A 25036-nucleotide genomic window follows, 5' to 3' on the forward strand; every position below is an offset into this window, starting at 1 on the left:
TCTCGCCTCTCCGCCACCACAGCAGCCGCAGACGTCGCAATCGGCATACCCATCTAACTACCCGGTGACGTCGTCTCCCCAAACCGGCAACCCCATGCTCGCAGCGCCCACCCCGGCATCGCTGCAGGCGCTTTACAGCCAGAATCCGGGAGCGCAGTCGCAGATCAACGGCGCCATGGCGAACAAGATCGCGTCCATGTTCATGCAAAAGTCTGGGAACTTTTCGCAGGCACAGGGCCCCGCGCAGGCGCAGCATCCGAACCTGCAGAACCTTCAGTCGCTGCAGTTCACGCCACAGCAGATGCGCTCTTTACAGGCCCAGGCCCAGGCCCAGCTGCAGCAGCAACAGGTTCAGCAGCAGCAGAGTCCACCACAGCAACAGCACTCGCGTTCCTCGCCGTCACCGTCGACCATTCTCGGCTCTCCTGCACTCGGCCAGATGGCGCTGTCGCCGCAGCAGGTCTTGTTCCAGCAACAGCAGCAACAGTCGCAACCACAAGCAGCGCAGTTGCAGCAGACTCTGTCGCAGTCACAGAGCCCGGTCATTGCCCAGCAGCTTCTCCTACAGCAGAACGTGCAGCAGCGGAATGGCCAGCAGTACCAAACTCTGCAGCAGCAGCAGCAGCAACAACAACAACAACAACAACAACAACAGTTTCAACGCATGCAGCAGTTGCAAGAACAGCAACGGAATTCGTCGTCGACATCAAGTCTAAATGGCCAGAGCGCAGCTTCAAGTCCCAGTATATCTTCCCGGCTGCCCTTGCAGAACTCTGTAAACACGCCTACACCTCCGTCAAGCGCTAGCAGCAATCAGCGACCGGCCAACACGCAGGAGCAGTTCATGAAGGCTCTCATGGATTTCATGGCTAAGCGCGGCGAGCCGATCACTGCGTTTCCGGTTGTTTCCAACAAGACTATCTCTTTGCCGATGTTATACCTATGTGTCATGCGGCACGGAGGCTATGCTCAAGTTTCGGCTGGTGGCACCGCTCACCCACAGCGTCAGATGCCTGGCGAAATCATAAAGTCATGGTACGGTGTGGCTGCCTCTCTCGGATTCGACATGAGTTTGGTGCCAGAAGCGCCAAGTCAGATTGCCAATATTTTCGAGCGGTATCTGCTACCTTTTGTTGAGTTCAAGATGCAGCAGCAGCAACAACAACAACAACAACAACAACAACAACAACAACAACAACAACAACAACAACAACAACAACAACAGATGCAATCGATGGTACAGCAGTCGATGCAGAACCAGCAGCCGTCATTACAGCAGCAAGCTATGTCGCCGGCTGCGATACAGATCCAGCAGTCGCCCGTGGGTTCGTCCGCAGGTCCCTCTCCTCATGGCCAGTCGCACATACCCGCCAACCACATTGCATCACAATCGATACCCATGACCAGTGTGAAGTCGGAGATATCTTATGACAGTCAAGGAAGTCCATCTACGCCGATGCCAGGGCGTGGGAGGTTGCAGCAACCGCCGATGACGCTACAGCTGCCACCACAGATTTCTTCGCAACAACTACAGCAGCAGCAGCAGCAGCAACCACAACAACAACAACAGCTATTCCAGCAGTCACCACTGATGCAACCACAGCTCCAACAGCCGCCACTATCATCTGCTCAGCGAAAGCAGAATCGGAAGAACAAGCAGCCATCCTCGACGCGTTCGGTTTCAAATGGCTCCTCCGCCAACGGGCCGACGCCGCCGGGACTAGCTACTCCACAGCAGTCGTCGCTGTCATTACCACCACGCGGGGCGGCTACGCCATCACCTGCTACTCCTACTGTTCCAGCTCGTGCTGCGCCTCCGACGCCGGTCGCGCCTTCAGCAACTGTGGTTCAACAGGAAGTGATTCATTATATCCCGAAGAACCGACGGCTTGATTTACATGGCGGATTCAACGTTAGCATTCTCGCTGGTCTTGGCTCAGAGATCGAGGAACACCGTGGCGACTATCCTCTACTGCACGAGATGGGTGTGATCAATCTTCATGCGGTGATCATGAGCTTGCAGAGTTTAATTCCTGGTGAGGTCAAGGTTGGTCTGGACTCGTTGATCATGATATCTCGCGAGCCGCAGATCAAGTTTCCCATTGGCGGATGCAAGGATCTTGTGGACGCGCTGATCGACGTTGGCGAGGACTCGTTTCATGAGATCACGTTATTGGACGAAAGTCCGGCAGCTAAGAACATGCCGGAAGCGGAAACCAAGATCGACTTGTACGAGATTATGGTTACAGCCACGCGCGATGAGGCTGATTCGATTGTGACACCCCTGATACCGGGAAGCACGAAGTACAGACTCAAGCTGCTAACAGATCGGTTATCGTCCGTACTTGCTATCTTTCGCAATGTGTCGTTTCTTGATGCAAACCAAGAGTTCATGGCACTGTATGAGCCCATTGTCAATTTTTTCATTCCGCTACTTCGCGCACTCGGAAACGGACACGTTCTCACGCGACGGCTGACTGCCGAGTCGCGACTTCTGTTCATTAAGGACTTGATTGTTATCTTCTCCAATATTGCTCAGGAGATGCGGTTAGCTCGACAGACCGACGCGCAGTGGCTGCTTGCGCTTGTGACCGCGTTCGCGCCGCAAGGCGGGATCACGACGGATGAAGCCGGCCAGGTACATGTGCGAGAGGACTGGGCGCCTTACGTACCGGTGAAGCACCGATACATTGCGCTCGCAGTCGACATTCTGGCGAAATTGCTTGCGCGGGAGTCACCGAACTTGGTAATTCTTGAGCGAGAGTTTCTCCCGCAGTCGAGAGATGAGTGTGAGGGCGCGGCGACCAATCTTGCAAACATGCTGTATCTCTGCATGTGCACGTTTCCAAGGCTCGCCGACCCGCAGCTCTTGCCACGGGCATTCGATATCCGCCGACCGGTTTTGGAGCAGAGCATGTTTGCGGCCGAGATCCTGGCGCGTACAGTGAAATCCGCTGACTTGCCGGCACCGTTAGCCGGGCGGACGATCGAAGTTCTGCGAGAAACCTTGAGCGCGATCGACGCAACCGTGAAGCCATTCCTCGTGCGGGCCGCGACAGTATTGCAGCGGTTCATGCCGCCGCAGGCAAATGGGCGGCTGATGTACGGTCAGGAGATGAACCCGTTCGTGCGTGTACTGGTGAAGGCATCCAATGTTGTCACGACATTGCGTGAGGTTGTTGAGGGCGATGCTGTTGCGGGTGTTGCAGACGCACAGCTAGAGCTACTTGCATTAAAAATGATATGATTTGGCGAGTAGCGCATGGACATGCGCTTTCACTATATTATAGAGCTGCTTTGTCTTTCAGTGTGGTTTGGATGCTGGAGAAAAGTGGATAAGACATGTATGGACGAGCAAGGATGTCTTTGTTGTTATGTTTGATGGAGGTTTGTTTATAACCATTGCTCCGAGAGCACAAATCGGGCAACTGGTAATATTGTACTATTAGGGTAGGAGAAGCGAAAGGAAGATCTCTTATAGATACACGCGCGCGCTCTGACGCGGTAAACAACGTGTCAGTGAAGCGATTTGAGTCTGAAATTTGAGTTTAACTTGGGAAAAAAGCAATGAAATAGGTTCCAGACGTGCGGCTCACGGCGGCCGGTGGCCGAGCAAAAACTCCCCGGAATCTCGAGCTATCGCGATATAGGGGCACGTGGACGACTGCCGCTGCGACGGTTTGCGACGTGAGCGGTTTCGACACAGCTGCAGTATAAGTTACGTTTGTCGTATATTCAAGAGTGTGCGAGAGCTGTGTTTTGGAGAGGTTGCATGGAACATATGCAGGTGCTATCACAGCAGCAGCCGCGGCCGTTGGAGAGGATTGAAACGCGACAAGATGGATATATCAGCAGCGGCAACGGCGGACCGATTCTCAAGATGAACGGGAACTGCACGACGAACAGCGAATCGGAATCCACCAGGCAGAAGCCACCAGCACCGAAGCTCGCCGTCTCCACATCCACCTCGGGCAACGGTACTGTGCCAACTAGCAGTCCCAGCGCACCACCGTCGCAGACACTGGCGCCCACCGTGCGCTCAAAGTACGAAGACGTCGCGAACTCGACTGGTCTTCTTGCCGGCGGCACCGAAGACTGGACTGGAGTGACGCCGGCCACGATCGACCGCTTCGGCTTCATCAAAGGTTCCCCAAAGGAAGACTTCAACTCCTCCCGACCACCAGCTAGCTTCGGCGAGCGCTTCGGCCGGGCGTTCCATGAGCTGTTCAAGCCCGTATCTGCGCGGCAGCGCGCTATTCGGGCGCGCGCGGCGCTAGCAACTGGGACACGGAGCGGCAATGATACGAACGCAGTCGCGACGGAGCGGCGGAGAGAGGACAAGTGGCGCGCGATGGCGACTCGGACGACCACGAGCAGCTCCGGAGCGGGGACGGACTACGTCTTCCCCATAACCGACCCGCTTCTCGTAAGTCGCACATTCAAGGGCGTCCCCGACGCCCTACGCGCCGCAGCATGGCGCTCGTTTTTGTTTGACTCCTCACCCGCCGGCATGCGTGCGGTTGAAGCGCGGTACGCAGTCCACCTTGCGCAGTCGTCCACCGCTGACGGACAAATCGATCTCGATGTGCCTCGGACCATTGACCAGCACGTGTTATTTCGGCGACGGTATGGCGGTGGCCAGCGACTGCTCTTTCGCGTACTGCATGCGCTCTCGCTAGAGTTCGAAGATGTGGGCTATGTGCAAGGCATGGCGCCGCTCGCGGCTGCAATGCTCTGTTACTACGATGAAGCGCAAGCTTTTGCGGTGCTGGCGCGAGTTTTCACTGCCCGGGGTGTCGCTGATTTGTACGCAGACTCGTTCGCGGGGCTGTTGGCAGCGCAGCGCGAACTGCAGGTCGCAATCGAAGAACGCGGGCTCGCCGGGAAAAAGGCCGCTGCGGCGTTGATCGAGATGGGACTCGAGCCGGCGTTATACACTACAAAGTGGTATCTCACACTATTCGCCTACGTGGTGCCGTTCGCGACCCAGATGCGGATCTGGGATGTGTTCTTCTTGCTGGGTGGTATAGGCGGTAAAGGCAGGCTTGTTTTGCACGCTGCGGCGCTCGCACTTGTCGCCACGCTCGCGGATAGACTTGTGACCAAAGATATGGAGATCGCGATGGTCGAGCTTACGCGAGGTGTTGACATTAGCGATCCGGATTTGTTCATGACGGTGGTGGAATGGGAGTACAAGCAGCTGCTCAAAACACAGCCGCTGAGCTAATTAATGTCGCTGTTGTACAGTACATACAGTATTATTCTCTGTAACTATATCTCTCTCCACATGCCATGTTCAGACCGAGCTGTACGTAATGTGCTCACTTGTAGAACTCAAACTTGTCGACATCGCTCGAAGTCTTGACCTGGGAGTTGTAGGCTTCCTCGAGATCCGAGTTGAGAATAACGTATCTGTTCTTGCGCACGGCGCGGAGGCCGGCCTCTTGCATGATCGCGGCGATGATGGCGCCGGAAAGAGAGTCGTTGCGTACGATGAGCGAGTCGAGGTCGCACTCTGGCGCGAGAGACATCTTCGCGGCAATAGTGGAGAAAATCAGTCTGCGCTCGCGGCGGTCACGCAGCGAGGGGAATTCGATCTTGCGGTCGAGACGGCCGGGTCGCAGCAACGCAGGGTCGAGCGTGTCGGCGCGGTTTGTGGCCATGATGACTTTCACGTTGGACGTCTGGTCGAAGCCGTCCATCTGGTTGAGCAACTCGAGCAGGATTCGCTGGACCTCTCTGTCGGCGCCAGTTTGCGCGTCGAACCGCTTCGTTGCGATGGCGTCGATCTCGTCGATGAAGATGATAGCGGGCGAGTTCTCGCGCGCGAGCCGGAAAACGTCGCGCACCATGCGCGGCCCTTCGCCGAGGTACTTCTGTACGAACTCTGAGCCGACCACACGGATGAACGATGCAGTCGTGCTGTTCGCGACAGCCTTGACCAGCATCGTCTTGCCCGTGCCTGGTGGGCCGTAGAGCAGTACGCCCCGCGGCGGGTCGATACCGATTTGCTTGTAGAGCTCAAAGTGCGTTAGCGGGAGCTCAACTGCCTCGCGTATCTCCTGCTTCTGCATGTCGAGCCCGCCCACGTCCGCGTATGACACGTCCGGCTTCTCGTCCGCGCCAAGCATCGCGATGCTCGAGTCAGCCTCCGGTGGCAGAATGTCGACGAGCGAGTTCGAGTGCCGGTGCAGCGCGACTGAGCTAGACGGTTTCAGCAGCTCGCGGTCAAGCGTCGACAGGATCCGCACAACGTAGTTCGAGCCCGTCGTCGAGCCCACAATGCCGGTGTGCTGGTCGATCGGCTCGAGGAACTGCCCGATGACGAGTGGCACGCTTTGGATCCGCTTCACCTCCTCCTGCGCGCGCACAAGTTCCCGCTTCAGGTTCCGTTGCTCATCCTTGATATACTCCTCCTGCAGATTGATGTACTCTAGCTCGCGCTCCAAGCTCTTCAGACGACTGTACGGATCCTCTGCCGCTCGTGCACTCGCGAGCTTCGCCTTCTTGATCCCTCCGCCACCATCGCTGCTGCTGTGGTTCTTCTTCGCCTCCGTACCGTCCTTCTTCGGAGCTGTAATTCCAAGCTCCTCCATATGTTCTGATGATGATGCTGAGGAGGCAGGGGCGCGAGTCGTGGATGTTGTGCTTTGTGCGCTGGCGGCTTGGTCAATCCGTCCAGAAGCACCCACGCGATTGCATCACGTGAGACTCATCCACCCCGCCATGACATTTCACCACGCCCTTGCTTCCGTCGCCGTCAAATCTACTAAGGCATTCCACCAGATGCTCTAAATGTGCTTAAAGATATTTACACCCTGAGGCTCTTTGAATGGTCCGCAGACTCCCGTTTTGTCACGCCAGATTCCCTTATTCCTCCCCGGGACACGGCCGGCTCCGCCTCGTCGCCACGCACAATCGTCGGCGGCTCCTTGCGCTTCTTCATGAGACTTTCGTTTGGCTGTACGGTCGTCTCTGTGATCTTCACGTTACCTAGCCGCCATGCTACGCTGCTGCTGCCGCCTTCGCTGCGCGCCATGGCGGCTATCTTCCGTTCCTCAGTCGACGCGCGAAACTCTTCCGGCCGACGTAGCAATGCGCGGAACGAGAGCTTCGAAATGCGCTCGCCTTTCTTCTCCGTAAATAAATCGACGATGTCACCGTCACGGAGCTCGGCTTGCTGGCCGCGGCCGATACGCTGACCGTTGACGCGACACCCGTTCAGCGAAAAGTCACACAGGTAGAAAGTATCTAGCCCATCACAGTCGACCTCGTTACTCTCGTCCATGGCTTCAGCACCGTCAGAATTATCCTTCATGCCAGTTCTTGCGCCCTGCCCGCTGCCATTATTGCGCCTGCGCATCAGCACGCAGTGAATCTTAGACATGCGCGGGTCCGATAGCTCGATTTCGTTCTGCTCTGCGCGGCCCAACCAAGTGCGGTCGTGGTGAATCATCATGTCCTTTGCCGGAATACTGTTAGGCATGGTGCGCATGATAAGCCACGTATTCGGCGGCAACTCCTCAAGGCCAGCGGCGGTTGCATCATTTTCAAAGTCGCGTACGCCAGCCCGGAACTCGCGAATGCTGTAGTCTGCAGCATCGCCGGTTGCAGCGGCATCAGTCCGTAAGTTATCGTTTTCGCCCTCGTTTTCGTCCTCGCCGTCAATCTGCATTCCATCAAACGATACCTCAGAAGGCTGCTGGATCCTTGACGTCATTGCTTCAGCAGCAATATTTCTCACTGGCTGCGAGATAGACAAATTCGCGGTTGCAGCCTGCAGTTCAGCGCTATCCTCAATGTCCGACATATTCTCTGCATCTACTTCCGCGCTGCTATTAGCTATTTCCTCGGCCACTTCGGTGCGAGCCGCAGTAGCTGGCTGCGACATGGCTGGTCCCTCAAGCATCCAGGACAATAGCATAGCAGTCGTAGCACTCGGGCGCTTCGCCACGTCTAGCTCAAGTAGAGCCTTAATAAATGCCTGAGCATCCGGGGTGACATGGCATTCTTTGAGTGGAGCTTTCGCGTAATCGCCAAGTATAATTTGGCTGCATAGTTCCTCCTGCGTCGCGCCGTTGAACGGAATAAAGCCAGTCAGTAGCACAAAAACGAGACACCCCACGCTCCACATATCGACCGCATTCGAGTAATTCGGCTTCTTCTCCTGTGGCTGGCTTGAAGGCTGTGATGGCTGTGACGCGCGCTTTGTCACCTCACGCGTTCTGATGACTTCCGGAGCGAGGTATCCAAGTGTGCCGCAGAATGTCTTCAGCACCGTGCCGGATTCCGCAATTTTCGCAAGACCGAAGTCGGAAACCTTGATCTGAACTGTGTCTGGATGTTGCACACCGGCGTGTACGAGGAGGATGTTATCAGGCTTGATATCGCGGTGCGATATGCCGAGCCCATGCACATAGGCAAGCGCTTGCAGGACTTGTCGAATGACCGCCTTGCCCAAGGCATCGTCAAGTCTGCCGTGTTGCGTAATATAGTCCATGAGATCTCCACCGCTGACGTACTCCATGATCAAATAAATCATCGCTGGGTCCTCGTAGTATTCTCGGAGCTTCACGATGCTCTTGTGGTTGAGCTTCATGAGAATGGAGACCTCCCGCTTGACGGCAAAGCCGACCATTATCCTGCGTCTTGCTATCATCTTGACGGCATACACGTCTCCAGTCTCACGATCGAATGCGCGGCGCACAGTCGCAAACGCACCTTTTCCAAGCTCATTCCGAATATCGTACCTTTTATACACTCCTATCAGGTGCGGTGCGTTTTCACCTGATTGAATGTGCCCAATTCGCACGCTGAACTTGATCTCATCTTTCGCAACGCCGTTTCCGACGCTAATCTCGTCGCGTTTCGTGAGAATCGACGAATGGTTGCGCTGCAGGCGCAAGTCGTTGACGTATGTGCCGTTAGTCGATGTGTCTTCAATCATGATTGTCGGTTGGCTCATCCCCGCGTTACTGTCCGCATTTATGTTCTGCAATACAAATTAGCGCTATGTCTCGCATTATGAGATCACTGACCGTACCGTCCAAATGCAGAAGTGCCGAGTAGAGATCCGCTTGACGTTCTCGCCGATACGCACATCGCAACTGGCGCCCCGGCCAAACCACCACTCTTTTCTGCGGCCACGAGCCGCCGATGCACTGTCAGAGTCACGCGTGCAGCGGTCGCTGTATCGCAAATCGACGTTCTGAGCGTTCCCGGTGAGACAGATCAAGGAGCACACGAGGTCTTCCTCGCTGCTGGCGCTATCGTCACCGCCGGACGTAAAATGAGCTACCGACGGCTGTGTGGCTTCCTCCATAGCGCTGTGTGAGTGTGTGCGCAGTGATGCGAAGGCGCTGGGTGAGTTCAGGTGCGGTGCGACTTGTAAGAGGTGGTTTCACGAGCGCAGCGCGTCGCGTCGAACGCGTAAACAGAAACAAACCGCCGCCGTGAATCGCTTCGCCATATCAGCTCTACCCAAGCCAGCTCACCAGACACCCCCCCCCCTCCCGCCCATGGAGTCAGCAGGCTCAACCCGCGAACTCCGTCGCGGCATCGCAGAGCTCCGGCGGCATCTCTCGTCGTCGTCGTCACCTTCCGCGTCGACTTCATCCTCACCTCAACTCGCGCCCGCGTCGTCGCCCTCGCCATCTCTTACATCTCCCCCCCGCACGCGGTTTTTACCCGCCAGCACTGCGCACCCGCAAACCCGCGAGCCTCCAATTATTCTTGACATTGGAGCGCGTGGTATTCGTGCAGGCATTGCGGGTGCCTCGGCACCAACTTGCCATGTGCCTCTAATACCCGACGCCCGTGGCAGGATCCCAGAGTCGCGACATGCTATGTGGGACCTCGATCTGCGCGGTACACGAGATTCGGATTTGCACAATGTGCTATTAGTGCTGCTACGTGAGGTCTACGACAATCGACTACTGCTGGACGGCAAGACAAGGAAGGTCGTTGTACTTGAGAATCCGTTGATGAGTGTTGTGATCAAACAAGCAATTGCGTTTGTATTGTTTAACTACTTTCAGGTACATAAAAACCTGCTCGTTCTGATTGGTTGCAGCAATTTTGACAGGTTTAGGCCATATCAGTGACTTTCATGTTATCTCCTGTCTGCACTACAATCGCATCAGGCTCACGTACCGCGCTAGTCATTGACATAGGCTGGCATGAAACCACAATTACGCCAGTACGTCCATCATGATCTTTACAAGATTTTGGTTAACTAGTGGATATCTCAGATATTCGAATTTAAGCCTATGCGGCCGTCCATTCGGAGCACCACTCGCGCCGCTCGCCATCTGCATTTTCTTGTGTCTGCCGCGCTCACCTCCGCAACATCTGAAATGCCATCTTTTCACACAGTGGAAGACTTTCTTATACGTGCATGCTATTGCTCGCGGTCGTCATCTTCTGCACGGCCGTCCTCAGCTTCACCACAACAAGCCTTCGCCGTCACTATCGCTGGCGTGACGCATTACGTTCCCAGTCTCGCGACTCGTCATGACCCAGTTTTGCAATGCTTCGTCACGCGTGCAGCTGATGGTGTTGATGATTCGGAGTCATTGCCAGTCCCTGATCTAGTCATTGAAGTTCTTGCGGGTCTACAGATTGATACGCGAGCGAAATTACTCTCACGGATTGTGTTTACCGGGGCGTGCGCGAACATTCCAGGGTTGAAGCTACGGATCATAGATGAAATTAAGGCCGCTCTCATACCTGGAACTACAACCATGGTTGAAACTACCAATTTACAAAAAAATTTTACACCCTGGAAGATGATGGCTTCTGACGCAGGCGCTAAAATCACAGCCATTTCCACCCTCGGCTCCTGGTCTGGTGCGAGCATCTATCTCTCGTGCGAACGTGATTATCTCTTAGATACAGCAAGTATGGTGGCACGAAGGCGAACCGGTGGCGTTGCAACTACTACGTCCGACGCCGTCATGACACGCGTCCGCGACGGCGGCAAGCAACTGCAGCAGTATTCTCACAGTAGCACATATCGAATTCCCGGTGAGATTGAGAGAGACCGGTTTTTATTGGATCCTGTATACGCGCGTAATATCTTTGACTGGACATATATGAGAGATGCACCGTAGTAAATAATATAGCATGAGCATGGCATTACGATTGCAGTTTGGCGCGGGCTTGTTATTTGGGATTCATGGATTGGGAAGATATAACTAAGATGTACAGTACTAACTGGTTAGTAACAGAAAATTTCATCTTACGTTGATGCATTTTCATAACACAGACATAACAAGTCGGTGCATAGACTGGACGTGTTCGCAGCGAATTGCGCGTCCTCATGCGTCATCCGACAAGACTTTATCTTTGACACCGTCATTCTATAACTGAAACTAATTTAACAAAGCTGACCCTAGCGTTCAACTGATAGCAACACGCACAAACGACATCTCCAACTTGTCGCATTATTCTTGTGGCATTTGTTGTAGACCACGAAGCATACTAAACCAAAAACGTAAAGCCAGAACAACTGGAATGAAAGAGCAACCCCATTTCTAAATAAAAATTTGAAGAATAAAGAAATGTAAGTAACTAAAAGTACAGGACAAAAACCCTCCCACAATACGAACTTGACCAAACAGTGAAACATCATACATTAAACAGAGATCCATATATAGTGTAGCAAACCGAACAAAAAAACAAGACGACTCCGCAGCGATATTCCTAGCAAGTCAATCAACCTATCCCGGAAACAAAAAAAAGAACCCAGTAACGACGGACAAACGAAACAACGGAAAGAGAAAACAAATTCTTTTTGTTCAGTCAGGAGACCGACTTCGTTCATCTCTATTCCTCGATCAGTATATCGTCGTAGTCCGTGTATAAATACTCGGAGTCGTAGAGGTAAATCTCTTTCCAGACCTCGACCAGGCCATTTCCGCTCTTCGTGACCGCAACCCACGCAGGACTGTACTGATTTAGTTCGTTCAGAGCAGGAATCATCTCATCCTTCCACTCAGCCCATTGGCAACCGACATAAACCTTCAGCTTGTCAAAGTCGGTAACATCAGCATCCTCCGCTTCTTTCCACATCAGAGAGACGATGAACGGAGAAAACCAGTCAAGCTTGAACATGGAAATCTTGTCAATGCCATCTTCCCATGTCAGCGGCTCCACGTACGTATAGTTTGTGTAGTTCGTGGTCACGCTCACACTGGTGACGACATACTTATCAAACAAAAGCTCTTGTGCGGTCAAAGCATCATCCTCATCGCCGTAGAAGGTGCTGTTATCGTACGTGCTGTTGTACGGACCAAAGCCCGTGAAATTTGTCTTCTCGAATGGCGGCGTGAACTGCATAACGCACGATCTGCTATTGTTCACAAAGATCTTGATCGTAGCGTTGTAGAAAATTGTCTCATCTTCCTCGTCAGCCATAATTATCGCACTCCGCTTCTCAACGGCGACGATGGGCTCAAAGAAAAACCGGGACTCGTCCTTAGCAATTGCGGCGGATGTAGCAGTTGGCATAGCCGTAGACGCGTACGTTGTAGTGGTCATGTACGGAGTGTCGTAATCGTAGGTGAAGTTGTAGGTTGAGTTGTAGGTCGTAACGTTCAGCCACTCATGAGGGTAGCCGTACGAAACGTTCGGGTACAGTCCCGGGTACTGACATCTCTGCACACCGCGCGCTGACGAATCCGTGCAACTAACGTTTCCATAAGAATAGAACTTCACGGACGGAAGGTCTTCGACGACATTGTACACATATGGCGACAGACCGGTCACAGTCACGACAGCACCAGAATCCTTGTTATCCACGTCAACCTGCTGGATAAACGACATCTTAAGAGGATCTTTAGCTGAGAACGGGAATAGAAAGCAAGATGCTATGAAGGTGCCAATAAACGTCAACAACAGAACGAACGGAACGACGGTATGGATCTTGTGTATGAATGGAAGGATCGGGTACATGAGAATGATGAGAAATACAAACAAGCTCAAGTAGACGTTGTAGATCGAAGGACCGCCTTCCTGCAGAGTTTGTCGTACGGCAGCCAGTGCAAGAAATCCAATCTGCGAAGACAGAAATACCGAGAAAGGCACCAGAATCAAAAACTCGTAGAGCCAGACATAGTCCGTGCGCGATTCAAGTTTCTTGGCGAATCCAACATTCTGCTCGCTCACGGTCTCGCCGAGAAGAGGAGCGTCCTCGGACTCTTCGTCTTCCTCATGCTCACTGTGAGGAGAAATGTGATCCGCGTCACCCTCATGCGCTTCCATGTATCGCTGCTCGGATCCAATAACCTCAGCACGGGCCATGAAATACATAGGCGCCGCAGGCTCGAGGTACAGACCGATAATGTCAAACAAAAGTGCAAGAGACACACCGATGAAGTTGAACGTAATCCAGTACAAGCCAGTGCCCGACATGCGGTTCTCCTCAACATTGGCGTAAACAAGCACGACCCACCACAAGAAGTAAAGCTCCAAAAAGACCTTGAATTTCTGATGACGCACGGGATGAACCTTGTGTGCCGAAGCCAGAAAAAAGAAGTTAAGCACAAAGTACAGCGAGAACAGTGATAGGAAGGGCAATCCAGCGTGGCTGTACAGGATCAAGCCATTAGCGTATCGTAGAGCGACAAGAACACCATACAGAATCGCGGTGGAGACGATGATCGAGAGAGGGAAACGACCCCAGCCACGTTTGCCGAGATTCAGCTTGCGTGACTTCTGCAGTCCAAAAAGCAACAAAAACAAAATGATCGGCGTAACAACAAGCATAACAGTGTCGACAATAAAGAAAGTCTGCACCGGCGCAACGAAAAGCGCGGAACCGAACAAGTCAAAGAACACTGCCTTACTCTTAGAGGAATTGTCCAAAGCAGGGTCGTTGGCCATTGAATCGACAGTAGCGATAGAAGTCAAGAGCATATGCTCAACACTCCCGCGAGTAGTTCCCTGGATACTGTCGCCCTCGGTGTGGTACACAGACCGCGGCGTATAGAATGCGACATCCATGCCGCGGAGGCCATGGTTCTCGTAAGCGCGATAATCAGTCTCTGACCGAATGACACCATGCTCAAAGCCATCCTGGAGTAGAGAGTTGGCATGCGGGTTGTAGTGAGACGAATAGTGATCAGCAACACCGTAATCACTCGCGCGGAACAGAACAGCACGGCCACCAGCACCAGTACCCTCCAAGTTGTAAAACGTTGAGGGTAGTTCCGACCAGGGGTGGAAAAAGAACGCCTCCGCGCCGTACAACCCAAACTCCTCGGCGTTGTTGAACAGAATAATAATTGTGCGCAAGGGAGTCTGTTGCGTAGAGGTATAATAGTCCAGAATAGCCAACAGCGTCACAACACCAACACCATCATCGGTGGTTCCGTATGCAGTCGAGACACTGTCAAAGTGCGCGGAAACCAAAACAGCAGGGAGGTTAGGATTGCTACCGGTGATCTTGACAAGGATGTTATTGGACTCGTAGTAGATGACCTTGCCGGAAGGAGCGTTGGGGTCCCAAAGATCGCTCTGACGGAACGTGACATTACGGCCGTAGTCGTCATCAACTTCCACGCTGCCTGGGATCGAGCGATTATATATCTCGTAGGTGCGATTAAGAATGTAGTCGTGCACGTCGGTGTTTGCGTGCGAGTTGTATGGGTGCATACTCTTGGATATTATCTGCAGGTCTGTCCACGCTGCCTCGACGGCGGCATAGTCCGAGTGGGCGGTCGCAATAGCGGCGGCAGACGATGTCTGCGGATTAGCAAACTGGATGACATATGTTGTGATAAGCAGCGCGGCATAAGTGACGACGGCGAGCACAGTGACCGGGACGATGTTGAATCCAAAGAGCGAAATGGCAAAGCGCCTCAAGGCTGCGGGAGACCACCATCGCCGGCGCTTTGATGTAGAAAAAGCGGACGCGTGGTCATCCTGTCGTCGCTGCCAGAATCGGAATGGGCGGTGGACAAACGAGGATGCCGATGAGATGGACGGTGGGGATGTTGCACGGGCAGGCATCAGAACGGCGTGGAAGGGGAGTAGGGGGGACAGCTGTGAACTGCGACAATGGCAGCGTGCGAGCGTGTGTCGCAATTAAATGCACGAGTGTTGCAGCTGTGGGCTTGCCGGCGGAGCGAGTGGCTGTCGGGGTGGTGGTGGTGATGCCGGAGGTGTTGTGGATGGTGAAGAAGAACGAAGACAACGGCTGCGCTGTGTCCGTTGCGGTGGAGACGAATGCGAAGAACCGCGATGCCCGAAACCACCTAACCCAGATCTTCGCTCAGCTTTCGCCCTTGCCCTGAGCCCTAGCCGCATCCGAACAGCGCTAGTCCGCTTCTGCGCGCTGATAAGGGGCACGCGCTGATAGGGTATGAGACTCGAGCCGCATGCTTACAAGGGGCTAGTACTAATAACCCTATATAGCGGAGCCCTACGACACTCTCCCGATTGCTCCCAGAAGAAAAAGCAGTCACGCACACTTACAATGCTGTAACGGTGCGGCTCAGGACCTTCGCCGCTGACGGGACTACTGTCTTTCTTCTTCCCGTCCAAGCAGCCTTCTGTATTTCGTCAACACAGTCAGCATGGTATGCACTACGCTACGTCTGTGTTTCAATCCTGCCAATTTCTCGTGCTAATGAATACTACAGGGCAAAGTTCACGGATCCCTCGCGCGTGCCGGTAAGGTCAAGTCGCAGACCCCAAAAGGTAACTATTTCCGAATCTTTGAATATCTCCAGTATGGCCGCATCACTTCGATATGCACAAAATTGTGGCTGCGTTGCTGCTATGATCTGTGCTCTATATATCCTGTATCTCGTCTGCTTAATGCTGGTAAGATACTAACTTGTATTTTAGTTGAAAAGCAGGAGAAGAAGAAGGTCCCCAAAGGACGTGCCCGCAAGCGCATTCTTTACAACAGTACGTCGACTGATATGGCATCGCATCATTGCCTTCACGGTTTCTAACATTTGTCATTTGTTATAGAGCGCTTCGTTAACGTCGTCCTTGTCAACGGCCGACGAAAGATGAACCCAGCTCCCAACTCCGCTTAAGCAGTACGCCCCCAGCAGTTGCCGCCGCCGTTTGCTCTTTCTCACTGGGACTAGATGTATGACGGCACTATTGGGCAGAGGTTCCTTTGTACTTTATAAATAAAAGGTTCGGGTTTATCTAATATGTCGATATCACAGCTATCGAAGCTGCTCTATTCTGTTAGCTACGGTTGTGTGTGGCTGTCGTTCCATGTCTAGCTGAAGATTGGAGGACGTAGTGATTACTGGTACGGCCTGGTCTTCGCTATGAAGTTGTCGGTGGTTTTTAACCCTAAGCCAGTTGACGTCATCATTATGCTAGCATATGTCGCTTGATTTTCACAAAGCGTGGTTAATCTGAACTTCTACCAGTCACTATGTTCAAGAAGTTGTGAACTAGTTTTCATGAAAATCTTGTAGACTACTGACTTGACCGGCAAGCTTGTCCATGAACTCTGACTTATAAAACATGTTACAATGCGTACCTTCCGATACCAGTTGTGTGCTCTAAATCCCGGGCCGGCCAAGAACCATTGCCAGGCAAAGCGTCTTGGTCTGTCCCGTAGATCCTTATAAAATTATTTTCCTTTCCCTTCTATCTTTCCTTCAAATACCAATCAGTAGTACCTGCACAAGAACGTCATGGGTTTCTCCTCCATCATCCACACGACCGCGATCGCCTCTGCTACAGCCGCGGCCGCCGCGTCGTCGTCGTCCTCCTCCTCGACTCAGCCAACAAGTTCCTCAGGCGATTCAGCCACTAACACGAGACAAGGTCGCTCGCGCCGCACTCACCGCGACAGCAGTCACGGATCTCCTGCAAGAGGAACAACGAAAACAAGTCCGCTGCGCTCGCGCAGTCTCGGAAGCATCATGATGAACATCTCGCCGCCGCCCGGCGAGCTGCCTGCGGATCAGGAAATCGACGCCATTGTCGCGCGGATCACGGCAAAGCACGCGGTATCAGGGTTTATCGTGATCGATCTCGACAACGGCGGTATCGTCAAGTCGTCGATGATTAGTGCTGACGGCGGGATCATTCTTGGGAAGAAGAGGGGCACAAGACGGCAATCGGCAGGCTCAAGTTCGCTGACTTCGTCGCTGCCGTACGCTACCGCGCCTGATCGTTCACAAGCTTCTCCGGTAGCTGAGGAGAGCGCATCTGATTTGGTTTCTTCATACGCTACGACATGTGTTAATTTTGTCAAGGCCGCAAATGAGGTCGCAGACCAATTTTTTGAGGAAGACGTAAGTCAGGATCTCACGCGGTCAAGTCATTTTTCATGTTGACTGACCTACCAATAGGATGGTTTGAAGTTACTACGGTTACGGACAAAGGAACACGAGTTAATGATTGTTCCAGGTAGGTATAGCTTCTCTTATATCTCGTCCTGCTTATGTTCTAATATGCATAGATACGCGATTCATCCTTGCCGTCATAAACGACATTCACAGTAAGCCATGACTGTTAAAGACTCACTTCACAGTATTTTGTATTATTCGACCTCTTCCTGTTACTGGAGTACATTGGGGAACATTATTGTACTATAGGCAAACTTGTTAACTAGCTGTGGAGTTTTTTGTATCATGGTTTTTCAGATTTTTTACATTGTTAATCACGAGCTATATGCAACTATCCAACTTTGCAGCCAGCGAATTATAGAGGCTTATAGAATGCCAGTCGGCCAAACTTCTCACCGACATCGCGCACAACGCAGTATCTGTATGCAAATCCGACCGACTGCTCAAGCTTGTCCCATGAAAAACTCGCAATGCCGCTCCCCTTGCCTTCAATCAAGTTGAATCCACCGCTAGTGACAAAACCAATCAGATTCTCCCTTGTTGGACATCGCGGGTATTCCGGCGAGTCTGGGCCGATTTTGCGGTTTTGTTTTAATTTCATCCATCGCAAGCGATCGTTCTGAGGAATACTGTACACGCGCGCATTGCGAGCCGGCGCGCCCTTGCCGACGAGGTACAGTTTCACCTGGAATAGCGCTTTGGCAAGCTTATCCCCTTTCGATAAATTGCCCTTGTCTTTCAGTGCCGCGGCGAAGTTTGGAATCATCCATGGGTCGTCGTCGACGACCTGTGCTTCTGCTATTGTGCTAGAAGCAGCAGTGTCATTCTCATCAGTTCCTTGTTCCTCCTCGCTCGGAGCCTGAGCTGGTTTCGTCGACGCTCTTGTCTGTTCTGATGTGTTCTTCAGTAGATACTCCCAGTCGCATCCAAACGGATTTCCAAGCTCGCCCCTTTTGTCGCCGTTTCTTAGTTGCAGTGATGCGTAATTGAATCTCTTACTCTTTGGTCGCTTGCTCCAGTCCTTCTCAGCTGCATCGGCCAGTTCCTTCGCCTCAGCCAAACCAGGAGCAGTTCCTGGGAAATCATTGGGGAAGTATGGCAACATTCGCTCAGACATAATCTGGTGGTACTGCTCCAGACCTCCAAAAATCGTGCAGCCTTCGATAACCATCTTTCTGTAAAATATCGAAACCCATTGGTACGGTAGCAGTATCGACAGTGCGCCATTCTTCCGGCGGATCACAAGAGATGGAATCGGGATATCGTCTTCAAATACAATCTGGAATTGCTTTCGCTCATGAGTCTTGATCTCGGATCTCGATCTTCGCTTCTTCAATCGCCGTCTTGCAACCGTGTTGTGTTCAACCTTGGCGTCGCGGCCTTTCTGCGTGAACAAGGCAGATGGCTGCTTCAGCGCACCACTATGGACCATTTCCGCTAGTAACCGATCCTGTTTCACGTTTGGATTCAATGTGTCGAAGTTATTCCAGTATTGGCGGTTCCGAGTTTTCACAGTGCTGTCTCTGTCAATTCTCCGTTGTACAGTCGTTGGTAAAAATCACGGCTTACATTGTTCGCGGATCGAAAAAATTCATCGGAAACACGATTCCGTGCAACATCTGTTTTGGATTACCGGTTCTGCGAGCTACAGTCCATGCCTGCAAGATTCAGTCAGTATATAACGAATCCTGCCAAAAGTCGAGATTACAGCTGATATACCTTTGCTAATGCTAGGTCTGAAAAGCCACGCAATACCGTTCCGACAATGCGAAGTACTTTGGGTCCGAATACATCAATGGATCCAATAGCGTATCTGCAGTCCTGTACTTCTAGACTTTGATCATTTTCCAGTAGTCGAGCCTTCGAACTCAGATCAAGAAGCATCTCCCACACCGTCATGAATATAGACGGGTGCACTCTGATCAGCGCTCGCCTGACATTAGACTCCTCTTCCGTTGCGTTTGGAGAGAGTACGTCGAAGTATATAACCGCGTCGCCGAGCATTCTATCTTCATAAGCCTTTGGTTCAGGTTCCCCCGGGCACATTGGTGCTTTCGGCCAAGTGGAATAAAATATTGGGCCCTCATACGCACGATGCTCGGCTGTATACTGGGCGCCACCGGCCTTTGCTCTGGTGATGGCGTTCAACACACGTATCACGCTATTCTTCTGGCCTTGTAGAATCATGGTACAGAAATAGCTCGTGTCGAAGACTACTCCGGAACCATTTTGACTTTGCCTATGTGTCGGTCTGTAGCATTTGTCGTTTGGGTGATTTGGAATAGCGTAGCCCCATTTCGTAATCATATGTGCTCGTTTCGCATGCCATAAATGTGTTGGCAACCAGTCCTTGTTCTTTTGTCTCTTCTTAAACTTCAGGCCACGAATGGGCCTGACCACTAGCTTGTTTATACCAATCGGACCCATTCTATGTTTCCTATGATAGTGATAAGCTTTCTTACTGCGCGCGAGAACCCGTAGCTTAGCAGCGGTCGCACGGCGAAGGTATATACGGGTATTTCGACGATGAGTCTTTGACGCAGGTGGGGTCGGGTTGTCGCGCATTTCTTCAGCGGCACGCGCTCGAAATCGTGGGGGTAGAAGTTTCACATGGTGACTGGCAGCGCGTCGTCGTAGTGTCCTCGGCACGATCTGAAAGGTCTGCTGCTTCTGTATTGCTCTGCGTGCAAGTAAGTAGCCATACAGACAAGCCATTAGAAAATTGCACATACTTTGACTTCTTCATCGAAGACGTCAACTCCTTGACTTCGAACTCCCTTGCATTCACGAATCGCGAGATGTACAACATGCCGTGAGAGAGACCTAACATACAATTCCAACATCAGTCCACTAGTTCCTCCCATTTTCGTTTGGATAAAATTATGCTTACTCTCCTCTCCCGATTGCGACAGGATCGTCCTTGCGTTTGCGGTCTTCGCTCGTTTGGCCGCTTCTCGACTAGCAATTGCAGCTGCTGCGTCGATGGAAAATTCGGCTGGAGCCGATCGCTTTTTGTTAACCGCATTGCTGCTAGATCTCGCTACGTCTGAATTCTGCGCCTGATCTGGCATCCTGACTGTTTCTTGCTTGAACGAATCCACGTGTCGGCGACTACTGCGTCATTAGGAGAGCGAGAAAGTTGGGAGCGTTGTTCGCGCACAGTTTTTACGCGTCGCGAAATTGTAAAACAAGTCCGTACGTTCATTTTACCATGAAATTCCTCCAATTTTACCCATCACCAACAACTTATTATGCATGACAGGGGCATTCCACGTCCATTAATTATAGAATACGCTGTCTAGTGTATACGATCATCATCTCAAAAAATACCTGCCGACAATAATGCTACAGATTGAGAACGCCGATTACTAATTTGCTATCCAAACGTCCAGCTCTCGGTCTTATCCAATTAACCATCCCCATAAATCTAGTATGCAAACGATATCGTTTCAGGAGTGACCGAAACTCTAGATCCTGCTTTCGTTGTCGTAGTCGAAGTTGGGCGGCCCCAGCCAGCTATCACATTCCGTACCGAGTTATTCGGAATCAACGAATCCAAGTCTTCCTTGTCAGAGGCAGCAGCAGAAACAATGATCTTCTTGCTTCGGACATGCTTCGGCGGTAATAGTAGCTCCATAACGTCCGGCCGCTCCACTGTTGACTTCTTTGGCTTAGGCGGCAAGTCTAGCGGCATTGCTTTCACCTCCGTCTCCTTCACTAGTTCAGGATCTCCATGTGAAAGCGACCGAGTGGTCCTGTAAGTTCGATGAGAAGAAGGAGGTTCCGCAAAAAATTTCATCCGAGACTTAACATCCAAAGTTCCCTTCAGTTCTTCATCGTCGACATCAGGAAACACCGATCTGGATTTGTTATTGGGAGAAACTTTGACCGCCGTCACAGGTAATTTCCACGGTTTTGTTGGTAATACTGGACTCTCGCGCTTGACCTCAGTCAAAGGATATGTGCCAGCATATGATTCATAGCACGACACGAATTTATGCTTCTCCAATTTGGCTGGCTTTGGCGGCGTGTCAGGCGCTTTTGGCTCAGCGCTCTCACTGAGCTCCAAGAGTGCGGAGTGTCCAATGCTTGGCTTTGCCGGTAATATCGCCGAATGTGTAGTAAGGTCGGAGCTTGCTTCACCAAAACTCTTGAAACGGACAACATTTGCAATATCCGGCTTTTTTGGCAGTGTAGGCTTGGGCACGGAAGGAGCGGATGCCGGAGCACTCCTTTTGTGTATCGCAGAATTCTCAAACACACCCTTCACGGACGATACCGGTTGCGCAGTCAAAACAAGCCGCTCTTCTTCGGTCGACGAGACAACCTGCTTCTCAGGCTTCTTCTCGAATTTAGTGGTCCGTCTTTCTGAAACAAATGGGCTTTCAGTAGCGAGAAATGCAGGGTGCAGCGACTTGCGATATACAGGCTTTGATTTAGCCACGACTGCCATCTGCGAAAATGGAAATGCCGATCTCTCTGACTTCTTCGGTTCTGACAAAGCTGAATCAGAGCCAGATTTGGATGCGGCAGGAACCTGTACTTTGGGTGAGTCAATCGTCTTCGTCGAGTCAACAGATACCGAATCAAAGCGAGCCTTTGGTCCCGTAAACATTTTGGACGACGGCTCTGCTTTCTTTTGTTCGACTGATAGCGAATCAGAGCAAAGCTTAGATGTCGTAAAACTTCGAAATTTCGGTGGCTGTTCAGTCTGTTTCGGTTCAACGAACACCGCAGTCAGTCGAGGCTTGACTGTTGTAGAACTTTGTACCTTCGGTTCCCCAGCAACTTGCACCTCCCCGTTGCATAGATCTGGCTGATCTTCGATCCCCAGCGTCTTTGGGTGCGCCGCGTCCGTAATATCAGTGATGGTTGGGAAACCCTCGTCGTCCAGGTGACCACCCAACAACGTACTTTCGTTGACATCGCCTTTAATATAAACGGTCTCAGTTGTACTATTCACAATATTTTCACTTCCGGAGGCAGAGAATTTGCGAGTTTGATGACTCGTGGATACCCAAGACCGCGGCCCAATGCTCTCAGTAAGATTGATTATAGCAAACTGTGGCTTCATGGGCGTTGGTGGCTTTGACTTCTCGGTGTAGCTAACTGGAGCGAATTCCTTCATCAAAGTCCTTGGTCCATTAGGAGAAGATTTGATTGTAGCAATGACCGTAGACCTGGATAGTGTTGGAGATGATGATGCAGTGTTGTCGCTAAAAGCCGCCATTCGCTCTGCGATTAGCGAATTTGGCTTCGAAGACTTGGTCGGATAGCTTATAGACTTCTGCGCGCTTGTCACTGTATTTTGAACCGGCTCTTCCACCTTCTCGCTTGCCGACGTAAATGCAAGCAGGTCCTCGGACAAAGAGCTAGACTTGAATGGCAAACACTTTGGTGGCTTCACCGTCGACTTGTCCTCCGCAAGAGATTGAGCGGACTGTGGCAGTCGCCTCTTCGGCCCTCTCACGCGAGCTTTTGTCATCTGGTTCGTCAATGTTAACACAACAGCTCTTGACTATGCTATTACCAGTGCGCGGTCATACATGCGTCAATTTTGATCCACTTCCAGAGATGTCGTCGTTCACAACGTCCGTAGAACTCGCCATTGATGACGGTAATGTCGCTGCCTTCATCGAGATTGCGGGACCAGGTATACCGGCGTGTCCTATTTTCTGACGCATCATCGCCGCAATGGCAACATTAGCAGCGTTGGCGGCAGCCGCCATGACCTTTGCCGGTTCGGTTTCGCTCATTCTCGCACTAATATGCTCCTATTAAAGACCAATATGACAATGGTCGCACAGATTAACAGTCTTCTAGAGCCCCTGACGCCTCTGTGCTGCATGCAAGAGAAAAAGTTGTATAAGAGTGCAACTAAGAATGGTGCCGCCAGTTTAGGTCTTCGAGCAGCGGTGTGATAACTCCCAACCGCGCGACTACCCACAGGACACGACGACGTACGATGCGATGCAGGTCGTGAACTGACATACGTGTTGATTTGCGCCTCTCAAATCACAGAACTGGAATCCGAGGACCGAATTGAAATGATACGTGAAGGCGCTAACCTATCCGAGTCGTATAAAACTACAAGCTCTTTCGCCTTCGTCTTCGCTCAACGCTGACCGTGAGACACTGACCAGACAATGGACGTAGACGAAGGATATCATCTCGAAAGTGCATGACACATCAGCTAGTATGAAGTCAGAATATTTAGTGCACATCAATGGACAACTTTTTCGGAAGTTCTGTATCGACCATGACCACAACAGAATTCGCGTGATGAACAGGCATAGCAAGGAACTTGTGCAGTGGGTAGTAAGTTGATTCAGACACGATTTCACGGATGTCCGTATATTGACACATGATCTTGCTTAGATTTGAAGAGCCTGCTCTAACTTCTATCATTCTATGTGATTGCAAATCCTGCGCGCGAAGAAGTTGAACTTACATAGATCACAGACTCAACTAGCTGGCTGCATGGAAGACAAGACCTCGTGTTGCTTCGCCAAAGCTGGTGTTTGACCGATGCAACGTTGGAAGCATGGGCGATGCCCATCACAATGGACGTAACTTCACAGCGCGACATCCAGTTCACCTGTGGTACACGGCTCAACAAAAGCCATGGCATAACCGACTGAATTGACAAAGCGGACAGCGATCGTGGACATGCCAATAGACACATCGCCCGCGCGGCTCCACCGATCGATGATCAATCGTGTACCCATAACGGCTCGATTGGAAGACAAATGGGAAAAGAAGATAGTGAAAGTGGGCGACGCTTGCGCAGTACTAACGACGACATCGTCGACAGCCCCAACAGGACTTACAGCGCTTATGACACGATTCCAACAGCGCATGGCTCAACACTGTCCGTCGCGAAACTATAATCTTAAGCTAATAATAAATTGTGGTTGCTCGTCTTGCATTATGTGCAGCATAGTTAAGCAATGCCATCGAGTCGTCGCAAACAGTAGTAAGCCGAACATATACCCGACGCGTCTCCGTCTCTAATCGAATAGTTCTATGATATATAACGCGTGTATCGTTGACACGTCTGCTGTTTTGCACTGCTTGAAGTCAAATTTTGGGCGAACGGGTAACCAGTGGATTCGACGCGTAACACACCTCTCGCACCATTGTTTTCGCGTCGTCGGGCGTCATGAGTGCAAGAATTGCGAGAGTGAGCTACCACAGGAAGCAGATCTATACTGATATTACTGTCTGCCCCTGAAGATGAAGATGCGTCCTTGGTGTTAGAAGATCCTGTGATCTCTGATATAAAAGATCTGCTGATCTCGACAACACGTAATGTTACCATCGCTGATTAACCGCGTATCTGGAGTCTCTTCTATTGCTGTATCTGTAAGTTTTCGCCATCCATCACATTGGACTGTTCATTTGAAAAACATCGTGCATGTACGGACGTTCGCGGTATATTCGACAGCCTCATATTCTCATTTGCTTCCCGTGCGTTTCAAGCTGGATTTTCGGCTCTATCTGGGCAGTTGTGCTTGCTAGGACCGAAAGGCAATAACCAGATTCTCAAATGATTTTCCAGCGTGCAGATCCAGCTCTGATCGCGCCATTAGCTTACTGAAGATATGCCGTTATCTCGCGCGGTAACAAGCCTTCTATTCCCTGAAACTCCTGGCACAATGTTTTGCATTTAGTTGGCCTCTGTTGCCGGTAGTGTACCCGGATTC

At 51.7% G+C, this 25036-nt stretch overlaps 10 protein-coding genes across 10 annotated transcripts; 5 read left to right on the top strand and 5 right to left on the bottom strand.

Annotated features, from left to right (window-relative positions):
- The first annotated feature begins 1118 nt into the window (after positions 1 to 1118).
- V1518DRAFT_410580 (uncharacterized protein) lies at positions 1119 to 3484 on the top strand. The gene has a single exon (XM_066902634.1). It carries the CDS (start codon positions 1145 to 1147, stop codon positions 3245 to 3247), a length of 2103 nt encoding a protein of 700 aa, XP_066762583.1. The 5' UTR covers positions 1119 to 1144; the 3' UTR covers positions 3248 to 3484.
- Positions 3485 to 3628: 144 nt separating this feature from the next.
- On the top strand, positions 3629 to 5274 carry V1518DRAFT_410581 (rab-GTPase-TBC domain-containing protein). Its single transcript, XM_066902635.1, has one exon. It carries the CDS (start codon positions 3773 to 3775, stop codon positions 5225 to 5227), a length of 1455 nt encoding a protein of 484 aa, XP_066762584.1. The 5' UTR covers positions 3629 to 3772; the 3' UTR covers positions 5228 to 5274.
- V1518DRAFT_410582 (proteasome regulatory particle base subunit RPT3) lies at positions 5186 to 6746 on the bottom strand. The gene has a single exon (XM_066902636.1). The coding sequence runs from the start codon at positions 6594 to 6596 to the stop codon at positions 5322 to 5324; it is 1275 nt and encodes a 424-aa protein (XP_066762585.1). The 5' UTR covers positions 6597 to 6746; the 3' UTR covers positions 5186 to 5321.
- Positions 6747 to 9495, bottom strand: V1518DRAFT_410584 (kinase-like domain-containing protein). The gene is made up of 2 exons (XM_066902637.1): positions 9044 to 9495; positions 6747 to 8992 (listed from the first exon to the last, which is right to left on the bottom strand). The coding sequence occupies exons 1-2, from the start codon at positions 9320 to 9322 to the stop codon at positions 6812 to 6814; spliced, it is 2460 nt and encodes an 819-aa protein (XP_066762586.1). The 5' UTR covers positions 9323 to 9495; the 3' UTR covers positions 6747 to 6811.
- Positions 9483 to 11373, top strand: V1518DRAFT_410587 (actin-domain-containing protein). The gene is made up of 3 exons (XM_066902638.1): positions 9483 to 10037; positions 10091 to 10198; positions 10251 to 11373. The coding sequence occupies exons 1-3, from the start codon at positions 9519 to 9521 to the stop codon at positions 11109 to 11111; spliced, it is 1488 nt and encodes a 495-aa protein (XP_066762587.1). The 5' UTR covers positions 9483 to 9518; the 3' UTR covers positions 11112 to 11373.
- Positions 11374 to 11729: 356 nt separating this feature from the next.
- V1518DRAFT_53889 (uncharacterized protein) lies at positions 11730 to 15362 on the bottom strand. The gene has a single exon (XM_066906621.1). The coding sequence runs from the start codon at positions 15010 to 15012 to the stop codon at positions 11827 to 11829; it is 3186 nt and encodes a 1061-aa protein (XP_066762588.1). The 5' UTR covers positions 15013 to 15362; the 3' UTR covers positions 11730 to 11826.
- Positions 15363 to 15578: 216 nt separating this feature from the next.
- V1518DRAFT_425142 (40S ribosomal protein eS30) lies at positions 15579 to 16049 on the top strand (the record flags this gene model as incomplete). The annotated part of the gene is made up of 4 exons (XM_066905898.1): positions 15579 to 15581; positions 15645 to 15702; positions 15853 to 15915; positions 15982 to 16049. 4 exons carry the CDS (start codon positions 15579 to 15581, stop codon positions 16047 to 16049), a joined length of 192 nt encoding a protein of 63 aa, XP_066762589.1.
- Positions 16050 to 16403: 354 nt separating this feature from the next.
- Positions 16404 to 17838, top strand: V1518DRAFT_410591 (uncharacterized protein). The gene is made up of 3 exons (XM_066902639.1): positions 16404 to 17276; positions 17334 to 17391; positions 17444 to 17838. Exons 1-3 carry the CDS (start codon positions 16671 to 16673, stop codon positions 17491 to 17493), a joined length of 714 nt encoding a protein of 237 aa, XP_066762590.1. The 5' UTR covers positions 16404 to 16670; the 3' UTR covers positions 17494 to 17838.
- On the bottom strand, positions 17579 to 20494 carry V1518DRAFT_410596 (ribonucleases P/MRP protein subunit POP1-domain-containing protein). Its single transcript, XM_066902640.1, has 5 exons — positions 20221 to 20494; positions 20063 to 20153; positions 19050 to 20010; positions 18900 to 18988; positions 17579 to 18847 (listed from the first exon to the last, which is right to left on the bottom strand). Exons 1-5 carry the CDS (start codon positions 20399 to 20401, stop codon positions 17686 to 17688), a joined length of 2484 nt encoding a protein of 827 aa, XP_066762591.1. The 5' UTR covers positions 20402 to 20494; the 3' UTR covers positions 17579 to 17685.
- A 30-nt stretch (positions 20495 to 20524) lies between these two features.
- On the bottom strand, positions 20525 to 23332 carry V1518DRAFT_410597 (uncharacterized protein). The gene is made up of 2 exons (XM_066902641.1): positions 22877 to 23332; positions 20525 to 22815 (listed from the first exon to the last, which is right to left on the bottom strand). The coding sequence occupies exons 1-2, from the start codon at positions 23084 to 23086 to the stop codon at positions 20758 to 20760; spliced, it is 2268 nt and encodes a 755-aa protein (XP_066762592.1). The 5' UTR covers positions 23087 to 23332; the 3' UTR covers positions 20525 to 20757.
- Positions 23333 to 25036: the final 1704 nt, after the last annotated feature.

The sequence above is a fragment of the Limtongia smithiae genome, assembly GCF_038497785.1.
Source record: "Limtongia smithiae strain NRRL Y-17922 unplaced genomic scaffold V1518scaffold_1, whole genome shotgun sequence".
In the NCBI taxonomy this organism is placed as follows: domain Eukaryota; kingdom Fungi; phylum Ascomycota; class Lipomycetes; order Lipomycetales; family Lipomycetaceae; genus Limtongia; species Limtongia smithiae.